General features: G+C 36.8%; 1 protein-coding gene across 1 annotated transcript in view; it reads left to right on the top strand.

The window, feature by feature from the left end:
* Positions 1-17835, top strand: part of LOC136247811 (uncharacterized) — a 70704-nt gene that overhangs the window by 23921 nt on the left and 28948 nt on the right. The window contains exons 9-11 of the mRNA XM_066039635.1: positions 9947-10022; positions 10086-10178; positions 10239-10366. Of these exons, the coding sequence (XP_065895707.1) occupies positions 9947-10022; positions 10086-10178; positions 10239-10366 (297 nt within the window). The remainder of the gene's footprint in view (positions 1-9946; positions 10023-10085; positions 10179-10238; positions 10367-17835) is intronic.

The raw sequence follows: 17835 nt of genomic DNA, 5'->3' as shown, positions 1-17835 counted from the left end.
TCCATGACTGGACCTGGGCAGCCTCGAACCTGCAGTCATCCGATTAACGCTTGAACGGGCTGTAGGACCAGGTGTCCTACACACCTTCAGCACTTGTGCTGTAAAGCCTTAATAAAGATAAAAGGTATTATGTAAAAGATTTATATAATATTATCACAAACTAATTACTACAAATATTACAGTATATATTCATTTCCATAGTGAGGAACTATAGAGAAATTTCTCTATACAGTTTGTGGATCATACAAGCTGTATACGCTGTAAACTATAGGTGACCGGATTTGCGAAAAGGTGCCTTTTCCACACATTTTACATACCAGCAAACAAAATGATATAACACTTGACTCCTTATACTGATTAACTTGCTCTTAGTATCAAAATGCAGCCAACTACTGTAGTTACACTCATGGAAATTTCAGGCTATTATGTGCCTTTTTAAAAAGTTGTGAAGCTTCAAAGTTCAAAAAATGGGTCGAATTTTGTGTGTGGAAAGATACCTTTTTGCAAATCTGGTCACAATCAGTATGAATAAAAAAATTACTTGCCAGCATTGAATAAAGCTTGTGAGAGTAATATTACTGTTTATCAGGTCTTGGTTTAATGTTCAACCCTGCATAATGTTCTCTTGCATAAAATAGAGCAAAACTAGTACTTATATGGCTTGCCGATATTGAAATTCTTCAGTTACATAACTATAAATGCTTTTATGGAAAGGCCATTTTTAGAATAAGATGGATCCTATCAAAAAATTTAAGTTAATGTTGTGCTACATATGTGGAGAATGTTTGGTGCTTCTGTCACTTGAGTCCACATTAGTTTTAAATTTGGCTTTAAGCAACCTAACTATATGTGATTTTAATAGTCGGATATTAAGACAGTTTTAACAACCTTAAGAACACTCCTTGCATTTCATCTTTATAGATATATAGCTTGGTTTTCATGTATACAAAATCAAATAATTTTTTTACCATGACTAATTTTACCTTCAAAATGGCTGGTCTGGTTTACTTTCCTACACCCAGTGAAACCATAAATGAAGGGTTGGCACCATTAAATTTCCATGGTAATTGCTAAAATATTTAGTGAGGTGGAAAAGCAATAGAAGACTGACTAGTCTAATTTAAAGCCATTTGAATGCAAAAAGGGTCCATAGAGGTTACACATTTAACTTCACTGTTCTATTAATTTCATCCATAAGAAGCCCACCCACTGCCTCATACTAGTATAGTGGTGTAGCCCCCACAATTGGCAATGTTGTGTACTTTATCATAAAACCATGAAACTTTCACATTAACGGTACTCTTCATGACATGAATTTTACATGTAGTGCCATCACTGAGTTGACCTTTGGTGACTTATGCGGCCATTTTTGTATAGGTTATTTTGTCTTTAACTCCCTGTGGCAGTAATTAACTTGTTAAAACATGATACCAAATGAAAGGTCTTGCTGATAGAAACAACTTGGTTTTCATTTGAAGTCAATAGGTGATTTTGCTGCAAAATTATGATCATTTTTATTTTATCGTCAAATTTTGCAGCTAATAAAAATACTCATTACTTAATAATGAAATCAACTATTGACTTCAAATAATAACCAAGTTGTTTTTATCAAAACGATCTTTATTTTGGTACCATGTTTTAACAGGTTAATTAGTGCTCAGGGAGTTAAAGCCAAAAATGATAAATTTTCTGTACAAAAATGGCTGTAAAAGTCACCAAAGGTCAAATCAGCGATGGCATTATCTAAAAAATGCATGGATTGAGGACTACCATTTATGTGGAAAGCTTCATGGTTTTATGAAAGAGTGCACAATCTTTTGATTGTGCCGCTATACTATAATATTGTGTGACTGGATTTTATATAACAAGGCTTACACACACACAAAATCACACTTACGTTTTTACCAGAAATGGATTGCTGGTATAACACACTATCATATTCCACACTGTACTTCCTTCAGGACTGGCAAGTCTGGTTTCTGTAGCAGCTTTCTTCTGACACTGTCAAAGCCACGAGTGGGAGATTGGCACCATTAAATGGCCATGGCTTTGTGATAATGGTGTGTGGTGAGCTGGGACTTCACAGAGAGCTCACCAATAGTGTTCCCAGTCAATGTGGAGAGATTTGAGGGCCATGGAGGGCCCAAACTTGGCCTCTGGATTCCATTCATCTTCTTACTTCATTTTATACCCCTATATTAAGCCCACCCACCACCCCCACCCTCTCACCCTATTACTGCCACCTGTGATATTATTACCCGCTCGAAAAAAGCTGCCCAAAACAGGGCAAATTTTGGGTATCTGAAATTAATACACCCACTCACTGATAGCTAGTAAATAGATGAATAATTGGTGCAAAGTTTGTTTGCACAGCTATAGGCACTGGGAAGTTATTACACAATGATTACTTAAAATCGCCATATCTCCTAAGGAAGTTTTGTGCGTCGAAGCCTTGTTTTGTCAAATTCAGTCACATATTTTGGGCATCAGAAACTTACACAACCACACTGTGACTAAGTGACAGCAAATAAACAGAGGAATTCTAGGTGTAAATTTTATCTGTACATTTTAAGATACTATTAGGAATGTGTTGTAACAATCTTTAGTTGTCAACATTTTCTTGTGCATTGAAAAAGGAATTAGACAAGTTCAGTCACATGTGCAGTTTTCTGATGGACACAACCTTAACTTACAACAAACCTTGTGGTTATTGATAAATTTGTTCCTTAAACTGAAAGCTCACTACTACACAGACACCCCAACTGAATTTTAAGTACTCTTACCAAGGATGCTTCCTGAATTGCTTTAATATTAGTTACAAGATAGTATTTAAAAGTTGCTAATTTAAAATGAAGTAGGGATCTATGCAAGAAAAAGTAGTGAAACAAGAGATGAATGATGGTATTACAGTGTAGCTTGGTGGCAAAGTCCCTACTTCCATTGGCAGTGGACAAAATTATAGCTAATGTGCCAAAGTGGAGATTTTCCACCAAGCTATGCTGTAATACCATCATTCATCTCTTGTTTCACTACTTTTTGTTGCATAGATCCGTACTTCAGTTTTAAATTAACAATTTTTAAAATACTAGTTTGTTTAGTTTTTTTTTTGTAGCACAGCTATAGTTACAGTGTAATTTGACACTGTTCTATTAAAATATCATACATGACTGTTGTATTAGAGCGACTGTTCTTTTTCTCAAGTCAACAAAGGGTGTGCAGCTAGACAAACCAATAAGAGTGAGGTCATCTTGTTTACTGTTAAGTAGATAACTAGATTTTTAAGAGGTGTGGTATCCGCACTCTATCACCATTAGTCTCCGCCTAGATCTTTATTTGATGGGTGTGTTAGCGGAACTTATTGTGAATGAGATGGGAGCCTGTATTCCACGGAATAGCGGAATAGCAGAATTACGGAATAAGCGAAAATCAGATTCTAAATATTTTGTTATTGTTTATAGCCTCTATAACATTTTAATATACATTCCTCACCTTGCAGAGAACACAATCACGATGGCACCGATCCTCGGGGCAATCTTTAAATAGGATATGTACAAAGATATTCACTCTAGAACAATCTATAGTAACTAAGCTAAACTACACTTCACTACATAATCGCTAGAAAACTAGAAGTTCTTTGTGCTATACTTGCTCATACCAGCTATCACACACGAGCAACTAGCTAACTGGCCAAAGAGTTTAAGACAAAACAATCCACCCCCTAGGTAGCTACCCTGCATGCATGGAATAATCTGACTTTTCTTATAACTCTGTTACCATTTCCTAAAGTGTTTCAAATAAATTTGGAGGATAAATACTGCTTTCAGCTCCCAACATCAGAGCTCCAACCTCAGCTCTAACAATTCATATATATAACTCTAATAAATTCGGGCGGTTACTCATGTGTGACAACTGGTATGAGTAAGTATAGCACAGAGAACTTCTAGTTTTCTAGTGATTGTGTAGTGAAGTGCATTTGAAGGTAGTTTAGCTTAGTTAGATTGTTCTAGAGTGAATATCTTTGTACATATCCTATTGAAAGATCGCCCCAAGGATCGGTGCCATCATGATTGTGTTCTCTACGAGGTTAGGAATGTATATTAAAACGTTATAGAGGCTATAAACAATAACAAAATATTTAGAATGTGATTTGCGCTTATTCCGTAATTCTGGTATTCCGTTATTCCGCTATTCCGCATTCCGCGGAATACAGGTTCCCGAATGGGATCCCAATCGCAAAGTTGCAGATACCTAGCTAGTATAACATAATATAATCTAAATATTTCGAGGGGCAAATTTTTTGAGGTCAATGAGCGATGTTGTTAAAAATAAAATTTTCACGAATTTGCGGACACTCCCAAAATGTATTAGACTATATGCAGGTCTAAAGATTTCAAGGATAAAAATTTTGCTGGTAACCCACAAAACCATGAAATCAGCGAAAAATTTCTCCTCTAAATATTATGCTATACGGTACCTGCCAGGACTAAAGCGCTTCTGAAAAATCCAGCTCTGAAATAATTCTGTGGCATCTAAATATGCTGCTGAAAGAAAGTGTTGATACAGAAAGTACGTATAACGCGTCAATCTGGTTTCATAGGATGAAGAAGAAGACAAGCAACATGATTGAAGATAAAAGAAACAACAAGGCACAGAAAGCCTACACTCATCGGAATCCCAAAAGGCACATCCAACTGGTGAGTTTGTTATTGTGGCATATTAAAATGGTGGCCGTGCATTGCTTTGTTTGGCCTGTAGGCTTGCGTGAGTGAGCGAGCGAGTGGGTGAGTGCATGTGTGTGTGCATGCGTGCGTGCGTATATGTGTGTGCGCGCATGCATGCGTGCATGCATGCATGAGTGACTGAGACCAAATTTCGAGTTTTGGAAATTTTAAAAAAATTTCTATGTCCAGTTACCAGTATGTTCTTGTTTTTAATGCTGTATTTCATGTTAGATGGACTACTATTATTCTGTAAAAGTGATTTTCATGGCACAAGATGTCTCTAGGATGATTTTTGAAGGCGGAGTTTTAGGTGGCGTGTGTCATTTTTGGGTGGATCACTACTTAAACTGCACTACTGAATTTTTTGATAGACCTATTCAACATTCAGACAGTGCATGCATAATTAGAGGATTGGTCATAAGCACAAAGCCACACAACTTATGCAACCCCCTGCATTAGTTGGTGTATTTAAAATTCTTATTAAGGTCCTCTGTACAGTTCATACAAGGCTTACCAAGACATAGTCTGTTTTTCACTAAAAGAAATAATTATTATGGTCACTTATTAATAATTAGTCTGTGACATGTTGACGCATTTTAGTACCTGTAAATTAGGTATCCCTTAGCAACAAGCACACGCATCTTGCTATTCTATACCCTCTCACTTAAATTAGAACTACTCCATCGTTTTTAATCCAATAGACATGAAATTTTCACATGAGCTACTTTAGTACTTTTGCCAAGGAAGAGCGTTTGCCATTTTGAAATAGCAAGTTCAGATGATGAATAACGTGGAAGGTTAAGAAAAGGATTTCTGGGAGAGACAACCCGAAAGATAAATATGTGATGATTGAGAAGCCGAAAGACAAAAATAAAAACCCACAATGGTTTGTGCTGTTTAGCATAGTGTATTATAAAAGTATCAAGGCTCTTGTGCATAAACTGTAGGACTAGTTCTAGTATAAAGGGCAGCGTTGAAACCGGGTCGGGTCATCCGGGTCACATTTTCTCCGGGTCATCCGGGTCACATTTTCTCCGGGTCATCCGGGTCTGACCCGGATTGGATCACGTGAGAAACAAAATTGTTCGTTTGATGACGTGGAAACTTATAAACGCTATCGCGTAGCTCTTTTGTGAGCCACGCCCACTTATCGCATTGCCAACATATGCTCAGCCACACTCATTTGTTAATAAGTGTAGTATGTAGCACGAAATTGAGGGTATCTATGGTGAGGGGTAGCTATTGTCAGTAGGTGAAGACCTTTTTTTTTTTTTGGTCTTCAACCTACAGTTAGGCTGAAGTTGCAATATTTACTCAACACGAATCGAACGCTCAAAATGTAGACTCATTCGCTCACTCGAGACTAGCCGAAACACGTCTCGGCTTTAATTAATCCGGGTCAAATCCGGGTCAGTGGGTCATCCGGGTCAGCAGTAGTGACCTGGTTTCAACGTTGATAAAGGGAAAACTGTAACTCATGTTCTAAAGCAAAGTTAGCAGTTGCGTATGGACTAAACTGTGTACTAGTGTTAGCTTATATCTGGTGAAAAAGTACAGAACATTTGCTAAAACCATTTGTAAGATCTAGGACAAATTAAATTTCACGGGAAGCCATATAAGTGAACTGTACAGAACACCCTTAATTTAAATATGAAGTAGGAATCCAAGTGATAAAAAGTTAGTGAAACAAGATATACATGTTGGGGTAACATAAACAGGTAATATAACTCAAGTTACTTTATTTACAAATGTACCGCGTTACCTAAGTAATGAAATTACTGTAACAAGTCTAATATACTATGTAATATTATTACTACAAGTAACAAAGTTACTAACCTTGTTAGTAATTCACTGAGTAACACCTAGCCACACGAAGTAATGAAACCTACTAAATGAAGCTTATTCACCACCTTACTTATAACCAAGATCTGCACATTGTCCAACAACACAATCATGTCACATGATAAAGTGGTAGTTTCACATGTGACAGCTTAAGGCTGTGGACACAAAGTAATATACAGTAATATGTAATCGTACAGTACAATAGTAACTGTATAGTAGGGACCACAAAGGAGTAGGCATGGCCCAAGAAATAATATCACCCAAAATCCAGCCTCAATTTTCCCTTACGACGATGAGGCAGTATTGGTAAGGTAAAACTAAGCCCAAACAAGCTTTCAGATTGACCCAAAATGCTTTGAACAAGTTGCTACGGAATTTAAAAAAAAAATTATTAAACGGAATTTTCTACTGACTGAGTAACTAACTGATGCTTTCAGACAAGCATAACTTGATAACGGCTAAGGCTACAGGCTTGATATTTTCACTGTTCGACGTTGCTTCGGTCCGACAGGTGCCTTTTGGCATACCACAGTACGTACAATGCATTCTTCATTGACTTACCAGTGTCTTCCTTTGTGTCCCATTCATCTTTGCTAACAGGGAAACATGTCGATATGGCTCAAGCACGTGATGGCTTCCCTTCGAAATGGAAATCGTCCGTATTTTTCATCATGGCTAATTTGATTGCAGAGATGCTTTTCAAACAGTTCTTGATTCGTACTGCTGTGTAACAGGTTGAACATACTGTAGCCTACAGTGAAGCGTAATGGATACTTCACTTTTCAGATCATAATTAATATGATTGGGGGGCACATGGCATGATTTCTTTCTTTTGTATGTATGGATTGTAGAGGTAATGCTGTGTAACAGTTTGAACATAGTTGACAATGAGGCGTAATGGACACTTCACTTTTTAGACGATAATTGATATAGCTTGGGCGCACGGTACTTTTTCGATTTGGTATGCATGGGTTCACCAGTCATAATAAAATTATTTACAAAAAAAGTTAACAACGAAGTACACGAAAAAATTTGGAATTTTCAACTACAGTGGGGACCATAGCACATCAATAAAAAGTACAGAAACAAGTTGGAGTAGTCCATGATATTAAATCACTGTAAAACAATAAGAAGTGTTATATCCCTACTGTGTATTTCCGTTATGGTATCTTGAGCACTGTAGGGATATAACACTTCTTAATGTTTTACAGTGATTTTATATCATGGACTACTCCAACCAAGACCCACTACTATAATTATTATGAACTCTTGCTCCAACTTGTTTCAGTACTTTTCATCGATGTGCTATGGTCCCTACTCTAGTTGAAAATTCCAAATCCTTTTCGTGTACTTTTATTATAGTTACTTTATTATATGGGTAATATGTAACTGTAACTAAAAAGTTCAGTTGCAAGTAATATGTAACTAGTGGGGCAAAAAAATTATTAATTTTCAACAAGTAGAATAGGGATCAAAGATTTGATTTAGAAAAAACTGTGTAAACAAGAAGTAATAGGGATGATAATCCACAAAATTCTATGCATCATCAGTTCAAAGCAAGTTATTTGAATAGTGTACACTCAATTTGCGATTCCTATTTCAACATTTTAACAAAATTTAACCACAAGTTGAAATAGGAATCGCAAATTGAGTGTACACTATTCAAATAACTTGCTTTGAACTGATGATGCATAGAATTTTGTGGATTATCATCCCTATTACTTCTTGTTTACACAGTTTTTTTCTAAATCAAATCTTTGATCCCTATTCTACTTGTTGAAAATTAATAATTTTTTTGCCCCACTAGTTTCATGATTTTTTTCATGTCCATGCACATGGACTACTTCTTAAATATACGTTCAACAGTACATGATTGTTTAATAAAGAAACCCATTGTAATATCAACTGGCAATAAACAATTACATAAATAAGTTTAATAAACAATTAGTTAACAATACAGTTAACAATACAGTAAACAATACCACTTTCCTTTGACGAGTAGATAAATCCACTAGTGTGACCGTTTACTGCAACGAAGCGGTGCGAAATCTCAACACGAGTAAAACACACGCTTGACAAAACGTGGTCGACTCCAATTAAAGTGCTGAGTATACGGAGTATCCCGCTTTTTATTTTTCAATCGCGTACGGAAGGGACACACCCCTTTTCAATTCGAAATTTACCAGTGTGTTCCAATAGCTTACAAGCCTTGTTATGTCGACTCTTAGCTGGTAAACAGCTGAAGAATATAATAGAAAGTATACACGAAAGGCGTACAGTAATAGTTTAAGTGACGAGGTGCGGGCCACACCCCCTTCACTGTCTCGTAATGAAGGAAGTCTAAAACCCGAGTTTCAGTGAACAATAGTTATGTTTAATGTTTAGTGTGATACAACTTGATGCATTTTAGTCCTGTGAGCTAAAGCAATGGAATTTTAAACAATTCTATATTATCATCTGTATGGCTTCTCGATCGAATGGCGTCTCGAAGAGTGATTCTTGCTCTATATCTCGCAATCGCATTAGAGAGGGAAGATTTTAATACCACACAGACCTGGGTACGAATGTTTTTTAAATACGCCATACGTTTTTAGGGCTGATATCTACTTCATACGAGCTGTAGGCGCGCGAAACAAGAAAGAAAGAAGAAAGAAAGAAGAAGATGGAGAATCTAACCATTTTTCAAAATTTTAAAAAACACCTAAAACCATTTCCCTTACTTTTAATACTTGTTGGCTAGTGTTGTAAACACAAAAGAAAGGTCTAGAATGTTTTAGAAATAAAATCTAAAGCCCGGAAGGCTGCTTTTGGCGTGCGTTCTATTAGAGTGTTTTGAAAAATTTCTGCCTGATCCCTATTATGTACCACTACCGTGGTACATGACTACCGTGGTACATGATATGTAATGAGTTACTTTTAAAAGTCATTGCCCCAACACTGAAGATATATTTTTAATGATGGTATCATAGCATAGCACCGGAAAATCCCAACATTGGCATGTCAAAAATTATTTTGTTCAATGCCAAAATAGAGAGCTATTTTACAATACAATCAATCTATTATCTTGTTTCACTACTTTTTAGCACTTGGATACCTATTTATATTTAATTTAACTTCACTAACTCATTTACTACTAGTAAGCAATGATACACATGTGTGACTGTTCTATCGAACATGGCTGTTGTAGCCTTTTGGATGGCTGCTTTGCTAGAGTATCTCAAATGTGTGTCCAGCTAAGATTTCTAAGGTGGTGTTTGGTTAGTGTTATATTAGTATTTGGTAAACAAACACATTGAAAGTCTCTATTATGAACCACTACCATGGTTCAAGATAAACATGCTGTGGAGAATAATAAAACATATTGTATTTAAATTTGATGATAGTTATGGCACCCAGTAGATGATGTTCAATGGCAGTGCAATGGTACTACTGTAACAATTAACACAGTTGGAAATTCAGGTAGTGTGAAACATAATGCATTACTGCATGTACATTGTGTGTCACCATATGAGCATGTCATAGATGGAAGAAGGAATGGGTTGATCCAAGTATACTATTCTCAGAATGATGGAAAATACTATTTGAACCTCCAGGGAAGTATCAATAACAACCAAAGTAAGACTGCTGTATGTGAGCTTCCATTATACTGTATTGTATGCAATATAACCATTGTAGGTCAGTTCAGATTATACCATGCACTTACGTTTGTGGATGGTCCATTACAAGTGACATGTTTGGAGAGTGTTTCTTACCCTGGAGTGTATGTTAGTTGGGATACTCGCTCAGGAAGTATTCCATTCTTTGTAAGTTGAAATAATAAAATTTTACTGTGTAAGTATACATTAGCATATACTTACTTACAGAGTGACTCGTGTATTATTTTTAAAAATGTAGTTGAAATTTCTAACTTAATAAGTATGAATTATTACAGATTAATGATTAGTAGGCTGCATAAATTATGCTTAGGTGTGATAGGATATGAAAAGCACAAGGCATACTACTAGCATAATGGAGCATATTAATTTGCAGCATAATAGTGAAATTTCCACCACAATAAATTAAAAACAATCAAAAATCCAGGAAAGACTTGTTTTGGATGATACGTAATTCTTGATAACAAGTAGAAACAATGCACTGCAGTATTAGGACCAATTGTACACTTGACAAATGAATCCCTTTATTGTGAATTTGAGATCTAATGCATTTGCACATCGAGTCATGTGACAATAAAAGACATCAGGGGTGTAGCCAGGATTTTTTGAAGGGGGTTCCAACAGCAGTATTGAGTTACCAGAAGCAGGGGTCTGGGGGCACAGCCCCCAGCAGGGGCGGATCTAGGATTTCAGGATGAGGAGTGCTAACATGGACACTTTATTATGTGGCAAGAAAATTGATACATGCTCTGTCTGGGGACATGCCCCCATAGAAAAATTTGGCTTACTGAGATTGAATTTGGTAGTAATTTTGAGTGAAAAATGATGTCACTCTTTAATGTGATACCATTATTCCCCTACAGTTTGTCAATATAACTAAAGAGCACAGCCAGTAGCTAAAGTCAATCTTATAGAACTAGTAGTGGAAACATATGGGTATCAGCTGCATATGATCAATTTTAGTGTTCTGAAGTATAGCGTAATTTACAGTCTCATGGCTCAAACTACACTAGCTGTCCAAACAGTAGAGAGGGTAAGTGTGAGTGGAGAGGGTAAGTAGACTGACCAATATGTGGAGTATACATGTGCACTCAGCATGTATAGAATTCTCCAGCTAGGGGGCTCTGGTGGCATACTCCCCTGGAAAATTTTGGAAATGGCTATCACAAGATTGAATTTAGAAGCTATTTTTAACCATAAATAGTATATTCAACGTACCATAGAATATACTATCTATGTTTTAACCAAATGTGGGTACAAGATGAATGAGTTCAGTTGGAAGTAAAAACAGAACTATACACTGTTTCTTGTTATTGGATTTTAAGAGAATGTATAATAGTGGCTTGTCAAAGAGAATAAAGAGTGTATATAGTTAATTGAATGTAAGGTCAAGGAGAATATATGAATCTACTTCATATATATTACCACTGTTCTGTGGTGCAGGTTGCTATTTCAATCTAACTTTTAAAATGATGCATCCATCCATCATTATTGTTTTACAACTAGTCTACAATACAACTATTTTTTGGCCACAACTAACACCTTTTTAGCACACATAATCATGACAACATAAATGCTGCAGTATCATTTAAAGTTGAGTTTCAAGGGATTTGATAGTGCAAACTCCAGAAGCTGCTAGATTTAGAATAGGATTTGATCAAGTAAGGGAACAAAAACAAACAGCTCTCAGACATTGCGGCCTTGTGAACTTTATAAATGCTAAGAAATTCACTATTATAATAAGAGTGACTTGTTTTACTTACAAGAGAAACATTTCAACCTAAGAATCAAGTTTGTAGCAGAGCCTAAAAACATAAACTATTTGACAGAAAAGGCTGTTTTCAGAATAGATTTTCAATTTATACATTAAAGGTATAAACCTTTCTAAAGTGATAGATATATAGCAGGATGTTTGGTACAATGGTGAGGGTAGCAGTGCACAGGTCTAGAAGAATAGGTTTAATTTCAGCTTACACTCTGGTAACTTCTTGAAAATTATAGTTTTAATGATGGATGTTCTATTAGAGTAGTTGACTGTTCTATTAGAGTATTTCGATTTTGGGAGCTTATAAGGTAAGACTTATATCAAAAGTATAATTTTGAACCCCTCTTAGTAATTCTTAGATTATAGCTATTCCTCTTGCTCTTTCCATCTTTTCATTACCCATACATGTGTATAAAATGCAACTGCATCTGTACTACAGCTTCTAGAAGCTTCCTAGTTTGCTCATTGTAACATTTTGGAGGGGGGTGCTTCAGCCCCCCCAAGCACCCCCTAAATCCGCCCTTGCCCAGTCACTGAGAGACTTTCAATATTTTAATGAATCAAAACTCAGCAAATTGTTATAATATTATTCCATGCAAAAAGTACAATAATTGTAATGCATATAAGTGCCCCTGGTAGTTCTAGATAAAGCTACCTAGTGGAAACAGACAGCGTAACACATAGAGATACATATAGTAATCTGTGAGTGATAGTTATCTTACTGGTATAGGAACCATAAATCCCCTGATACAAATGTCATGACTTACACTCAAAACATTATAGCTCTATACAAATATGCATAGCATGAATTCACTTTGCATAACACAAGTGATAAATTACAGGAGTTCTAAACACTGCACACCAAAGTTACAGCAGTATAAGGTCATGCTCAGATTTGCACAATACCAGAAATTTGAGGTCATGGGCCTACTGATTAAAAATTAAATTGACATACAGTGTTGAATTGGCAATACATCTCAAATAGCGGTGTACAATTTCCGCTCTGCAGTGAAGGTAATGAAATTTTGTATAATAGAGGCTAAATGACCCATTTGGTAGGATTGAATCCGTCTACATGTGGCAATACAGACTATGGTTCGGTAGGCCCAAATGTATGGGTTTAACATACAATAAACTCACTCACCCTACGAAGTCGGTTGAATCTGTATGTAACCAATCATTTTCACCTTATTATTAACGCGTAGGCTAAAACCTTCGCTAAATACAGCCATCTACTTGTGGTTCCAGGCCGTCCATAAATGTCCAGCGGTGCTCCAACAAATTAGAAACTGCTTCAGTCTATCGTCATTAATAGGCAAATCCAGCACTGACCTTACTTAGAAAGCTCAATCCAGCTAATTATAGGTGTTCTGTTTTCTCCAGCAAGTAAACTACGAAAGTAGTAGTTAGCTGAAACTGGCGCCAAATGAGATAGTCTACTTTTCAGGGTATATTAAAATCACGTACATCGAACTAGAAAATGCTTGTAATAAAATCAGCAGACTATGATGGGTGCTGTTTTAAAGTAAGGAGTTTTGAGCATATATGCACGTACACAGTGCAAAACCTAGAGCATGCTAAAGTCTAGGGGGATCTGGGGGCATGCCCCCACAGAAGATTTTTTGAGAATTTACCCATCTAAGGTTAAACCTGGTATAAATTTGGACCAAAAATTGCTCGACTAGTTATGCTAGCGATAATAACAAAGCAAAACGACTGAAGTATGATGTGATAGACCAGCTTCCTCCAGGACAAGACACTTATGGCGTACGCGTTGTGATACAGACTACATTATAGTCAATCAACTCAATTAATTTAAAAATGCAATAACACGCACACATGCATGCACATTAGAAACAATCATCAGTTTAGTCGGTGACTTGTGGCTTCCGGATGAATGGTTTTGTATAGATGAGCTGCAGGCTATAAAGGAACATGTACTTGTAAATTACAACAGAAATTGAAAAAAAAAAAAGAAACAAACAAACAAACAGTTTATTTTTATTTTTTAAAATTTTTTTATTAATGCTTTACAGCACAAGTGCTGAAGGTCTGTAGGACACCTGGTCCTACAGCCTGCTCAAAGACTTTAGCTACTTAAGGTGTGTTTGAAAAGTTGGAGAAAGGAGAAAAAATCCATGACTGGACCTAGGTAGCCTCGAACCTGCAGCCATCCGATTTACGCTCAAACACTTACAGGAGTCTACCAGGTGGTCAGGATGTTTTCTCCTTGTTATTTTCATGTAACTATATCCATAGGAATTCTAGAGAGTAACTCATTATCTCAAAGTACCCCAAGTAGAACCAAATGGACACTAGTTTATTTATTAATGCTTTACAGCACAAGTGCTGAAGGTCTGTAGGACACCTGGTCCTACAGCCTGCTCAAAGACTTTAGCTACTTAAATTATATCTCACACAATGTTCCTTAACTGAGAAAGTTAAAGCACACAAACAGCTATTTCGAGTATCCCTTTGATGTGATTAACACTCTAATTTATGAGGTATAAATGTGCCATGATTAAACCATGCAGACACAGACACACACTACATACACAGTATGGCTTTGAAGTGTACTAAGTAGAAGCAAATTTTGAGGTTAGTGCAAGATAATATCGTGGTTAGGAACTAAATGGCTTCAAACCCTTTGGAATGTGTTGGTTTCAATCATTAGACATTTATTCCAACATATGCATAGCTTTAAAAACATCGCATTCAAAAGTGATTGTATTATATGAATATTTTACACAGGTTGTCTACAGTAATGCACACGACCAAAAATGAACTAAATTTCTGGTAATGATTTAATGTTAGAAAGTCTGAAAAACTCCATAATGGATATGGATATTTACATACACAGTGTTCTATTAGAATATATACCTGACTGCGCTATTAGAGTATAATTATACCTAGAGGTGTACCGATATGGGTTTTTGGCATGTACTGATATCCGATATTGATGCAACCAAAGAAGCCGATAACCGATAGTCGATCCGATATTTTTTAAGTACACAAAAATGTACAATTACCTACCCTATGTACAACATGTGCATGTATTCATTGCTATACTGTACCTGTGGTGGTATACAGCTTGAGTTTCTGTTGTGCAATCCAGACAATTAGGCACCCACAAATATTTTTATGTATACTCCCATGAAGCCTAAAACGGATATTTCTGCATTACTCCGCATTCTAATAACTTGTGAGGAAGCTGATACAGCAAGTTTCCTTGGTTATCCTGTGACCCTTCTTTTATTACAAAGGTACTCTATAACTGCTTCATTTGTAAAGACTGAACACTAGAATCGTGTGCATTTATATGGCTTCTCGTAGCGTAGCGCTTGTTGCAGAGTGAACAATAAGCCACTGGCACTAATGAACCACATGAATAACGTAGAAAACCAATGGCACAATCCGTTTATGTACAAACCATTGCTACTGTATAAATATCGGTAGCGATATTGGTCCTCCTGCTGTTCTGTACCGATACAGATATTGGTAAAAAATGCCATATCGGTGGCCGATATTGTAGCCGATCCGATTATCGGTACACCTCTAATTATACCTGACTGCTCTATTAGAGTATATCGATCTTTGTAACAAGTTTTGAAGAGGGCTTACATTACCTCTGTAAATCCTTTCCTGAGAGCTGAGCTAGATCAATGCAAGCGTTATCACTAAATTGTTGTGCTGTGCCATTACACTATATCACTGACTCACTTTGTCTTGCCACACTATATGGTGCATTAGGCTCCTGCTTGCAGAAGTCTACATTTTACGGGGGGATCCTGAACCTCTTGGAACCCCCTCCCTATGCCCCTGGGCATGATAAGACAGTCTAGCTTAGTGTCAGCATTGACCAGTCCTCCAGAACTGCAGGAAGATTCTCTAATAGAACAGTCATCACACATAGCAGAGGGAATGAGAAATACTTAAGTGTTTTCCATTAATAAAATCCCAGGAGGATAATAAGTTCATGGCTTGCACTAGACCAAAATTGGTTTTCTTACTATTGGATTGGTGTAAGATTGTGAATGGAAACCAGAGGTGTACCGATAAGGATTTTTCAGTTGTACCGATATCCGATTAATCTGTACCTAAAAGAGCCAATACCAATTATACCGATCTGATTATCGTACATATAATCTGTAAAGTGTAAAATAGAATTACAGTTGTATAGCTACTACATGATGCATATTCAAATGAAAACAGAAGTGATGCACAAGTATAAGGCACAACAATATCTGGTTACCTATGGTAGTGTGGCCTCTATTGCACAACCCAGACAATTAGGCACCACAAATATTTTAATACAGGCTCCCTTGTCTGGATTACTCTGTGTTTTGACTAGTTATCAAGATGGTTACTATACACAAATTATTAGTTTAACTTTCCTGTGGTGCAGTTCTTTATTGTTAAAGTATAACAGCTACCATTTTCAGAAGATCTGGGTAAGAATATTTTAACACAAATAGCAGTACCTTACACAAGTAGTCGTATGGCTTCTTGCAACTTAGCACTTTTATGGAATAGTGTAGAGAGGTTTTCTATTTGTTTGTAGTGAGTGAAAAGTCTTTTCAATACTGCAAATAATTGTACTCATATTTGCCTTGCAAACTATCGGCAGTGATATCGGTTCTCAGAGTGTTTGTGCCGATTACTGATATGCTAGAAATTACCATATCGGCAACCAATCTGATCACCGATCTGATTATTGGTGCATCTCTAATGGAAACATCATGTGTCCTTGTTGCATCATCCAATGGTGGATAGGTGTGCTCTCTAATGCTAACAATAAGTCAGCTACTGGATAAGCCATGATCTATCCAATGACATGTACAATGTTTGAATAGAGGAGTTTAGCATAAGCGGAAATATTTTAATTGGTCTGTTAATTGCTGTTGCGCAACCACTGGATGCTGTGGTTAGCCATAAAAATGTACAGAAACCATTGGGAAACGGATGACCACGGACACTAAAACCTTTGTTATCCGGAAACAAAAGGAGATACGCTAGTCTTGTAAACAGCTCCTGAAACTACATTGATTTCTACGCGTTTTGGTGGTTGTCTGCTCGTCATAGGGTATGTGGTTAGCTAGTTACAAGCTTCTGAAGTTGAAAACGCCTGGCGAAAAAGTGTTCTGATTTCGAGGAAAGCAAGCAGATGCCTGTTTCTATGTTTTGATTGAAGAACAACACAAGAACAAGCATTAGGATCACCTGGATAGTGTTTACAAGCGCGCTAAACTTCATGTTTGCTTGTCGGCCCGTTTGGTCGATTGTAGCGTTCATAATCCATGGAATCAATGAAATTATCTATTACCAAGCTTTGCCAATCAGTTCTGAGTGGTTTTCCAGTAGAAACTCAGAAGTATCAGCCTTGGAAAGCGTTGTATTGTAAAATCTTTAACTTTACGGCTCCATAACTTGATAACCCTTTATCCTATTAACAGCAGACAACCACGAAACGAAAGGGAAATCAATGTAGCTCCCATCTATGTACAGAAAATCGGAACATACCGTATACTTTGTAAGCAACGGAGGTTTTATTGTCGGTTATCATCGTTTTCCCAATGGCTTCAATACATTTTTATGGGCATCCAGAGCATCCAGTGGTTGCGCAATATGCAATTAACACTAATTGCATTCCTAGACGCTTATACTAAACTCCCCTATTGATGACAGCTGAAGTGTCGTGCGGCCCAATAAGCTGGTGCACCACACCGTGGGAATATTGACAGGAAGAAAGAAATCACAAATTCAAACCTTTGTAGCTCAGTGATCCATTATCCGATTGGAGCCAAATTTGCTGCAGAGTTGTCCACCAGGTAGGGGAGTCCACATACTCATAATT

This window comes from Dysidea avara, chromosome 2 (assembly GCF_963678975.1).
Source record: "Dysidea avara chromosome 2, odDysAvar1.4, whole genome shotgun sequence".
Taxonomy (NCBI): domain Eukaryota; kingdom Metazoa; phylum Porifera; class Demospongiae; order Dictyoceratida; family Dysideidae; genus Dysidea; species Dysidea avara.
The sequence above is the reverse complement of the archived record's forward strand: the minus strand, read 5'-3'. Positions and strand labels throughout refer to the sequence as shown.